The 2500-nt window shown below is 37.3% G+C and overlaps 1 protein-coding gene across 1 annotated transcript in view; it reads left to right on the top strand.

Moving 5' to 3' along the window:
- LOC137646580 (GATA zinc finger domain-containing protein 14-like) overlaps positions 1-2500 on the top strand; it is an 8755-nt gene that overhangs the window by 5873 nt on the left and 382 nt on the right. Inside the window, exon 3 of the mRNA XM_068379690.1 lies at positions 1422-2500. This exon is cut by the window's right edge and continues 382 nt beyond it. Coding sequence (XP_068235791.1) covers positions 1422-2500 — 1079 coding nt within the window. The remainder of the gene's footprint in view (positions 1-1421) is intronic.

The raw sequence follows: 2500 nt of genomic DNA, 5'->3' as shown, positions 1-2500 counted from the left end.
TTAGTAATCACATTTCAGTTACTTGTTTTGCGTTTAGCTAAATGGATAACATATACGCATTTTGCACTTAGCTTAATGGATGATATATACGTATTTAATGAACGAGTATTCTTTTTCAACTTAACCCTATCTGTTGTATATAAATATTTTAGAAGAGGAAGATACCACGCTTTCAGAGGGATCATCTTTTTGTTCTAAATGCGGAAAAGTAAGCTTTCTTATTTCATGATTTTCTCAAATTATTCTTGAGACTTGACTCTTTTGCAGATGTTGCGATTAATTTTATCAGGGATTTCTTAATGTTTAAGTAGAGATAGCTGTCTGAGATTGGTATGTCATGTAACTCGTATGTTGTTCAACGTATAATTCCTTTGTAGAGGTGTGGCTTATTCGGATTACTTGATTTGTCATATTCTTATAGTGATAAATTATGCTTTTTCCTACTAACCTTTGAATATGAAATGTAGGATTCTTAGCGAGTATAAGATATATATTCGTAGACTTATAACACAATTTTAGTACCTATTTTAAAGTGCAGAGGTTGTAGCATGCTGTTACTTTACCTTTTCTATATGGCATTTCCACAACAAAAGGTTCCAGACCCCTCCAATTCACAGGGGCACGGGGACGGGGCCTTAGTACCGTAGACAAAGGGCATTTTTTCCCGGCAGCAATGTTCATGAAGTAGGATAGAAGAGCCTGATCTATGTAAAGAAAAGAAAAAAAAAAGAATACCTGGGTATCCCTTCGTCGTTTGGTGGAAAATTTGAGGGATTAGAGATAAATATTGAAGTTTTTTTTTCTAGCAATGGTAGCTTTCACAGAATCCCCTGTTAGATTATATAGATTTAACATTGCTTATTTACTTTCAAATTTCATTCAGAGGTTTGCTTTATTTCAATAAAACTAAAATTAGATTTCTTGTGATTTGAATCTCTCTACTTTATTTTTCAGTCCCAGTAACCGATGAGGAAAATCATTATGCTCTCTCTCTCTCTCTCTCTCTCTCTCTCTCTCTCTCTCTCTCTCTCTCTCTCTCTCTCTCTCTCTCTCTCTCTCTCTCTTTCTGTGTGTTTTGTATGCAAATACTCTGGATCAAATTTTAACAGAAAATTAAGCTGTAGTTTCCAAATATACTTCTCAGCATATTAATTGAAGGGCTACTTACTTATATACACATGGTGATGTCTGTTTCACACACCGTCTACTATAGTATTCTTCAAGGTATATATTGCACACTATGCTATAAAATGTTCCAGTACTACGACGTTCTAAAATCAGGAGTGATAACCAAAAGAAAGAAAAAATGTACTGTCGTTCCTTCAAAGCCATTATACAAACAGACCTTTCGTAATATCTAGTAGTAGCCGTGACACGTTTTAACCTAGTTTCAGCATAAAACCATCAATAATTCACACCAGTCTCAGCGTAAAACCACCAATAGTCCACACCAGATTCAGCGTAAAACCATCAATAATTCGCAACAGTTTCAGCGTAAGACCATCAATAGTCCACACCAATTTCAGCATAAAACCATCAATAATTCGCACCAGTTTCAGCGTAACACCATCAATAGTGCACACCAATTTCAGCGTAAAACCATCAATAATTCACACCAGTTTCAGCGTAAGACCATCAGTCCACACCAGATTCAGCGTAAAACCATCAATAATTCACACCAGTTTCAGCGTAAGACCATCAATAGTCCACACCAATTTCAGCGTAAAACCATCAATAATTCGCACCAGTTTCAGCGTAAGACCATCAATAGTCCACACCAGATCCAGCGTAAAACCATCAATAATTCACACCAGTTTCAGCGTAAGACCATCAATAGTCCACACCAGATTCAGCGTAAAGCCATCAATAATTCACACCAGTTTCAGCGTAAGACCATCAATAGTCCACACCAGTTTCAGCATAAAACCATCAATAATTCGCACCAGTTTCAGCGTAAGACCATCAATAGTCCACACCAGATTCAGCGTAAAACCATCAATAATTCGCACCAGTTTCAGCGTAAGACCATCAATAGTCCACACCAGATTCAGCGTAAAACCATCAATAACTCACACCAGATTCAGCGTAAGACCATCAATAGTCCACACCAGTTTCAGCGTAAAACCATCAATAATTCGCACCAGTCTCAGCGTAAAACCACCAATAGTCCACACCAATTTCAGCGTAAAACCATCAATAATTCGCACCAGTTTCAGCGTAAGACCATCAATAGTCCACACCAATTTCAGCGTAAAACCATCAATAATTCACACCAGTTTCAGCGTAAGACCATCAATAGTCCACACCAGATTCAGCGTAAAATCATCAATAGTTCACACCAGTTTCAGCGTAAGACGATCAATAGTTCACACCAGATTCATCGTAAAACCATCAATAATTCACACCAGTTTCAGCGTAAGACCATCAATAGTCCACACCAGTTTCAGCGTAAAACCATCAATAATTCACACCTGTTTCAGCGTAAGACCATCAATAGTCT

Source organism: Palaemon carinicauda, chromosome 9, assembly GCF_036898095.1.
Source record: "Palaemon carinicauda isolate YSFRI2023 chromosome 9, ASM3689809v2, whole genome shotgun sequence".
NCBI classification, from domain to species: Eukaryota; Metazoa; Arthropoda; class Malacostraca; order Decapoda; family Palaemonidae; genus Palaemon; species Palaemon carinicauda.
The sequence above is the reverse complement of the archived record's forward strand: the minus strand, read 5'-3'. Positions and strand labels throughout refer to the sequence as shown.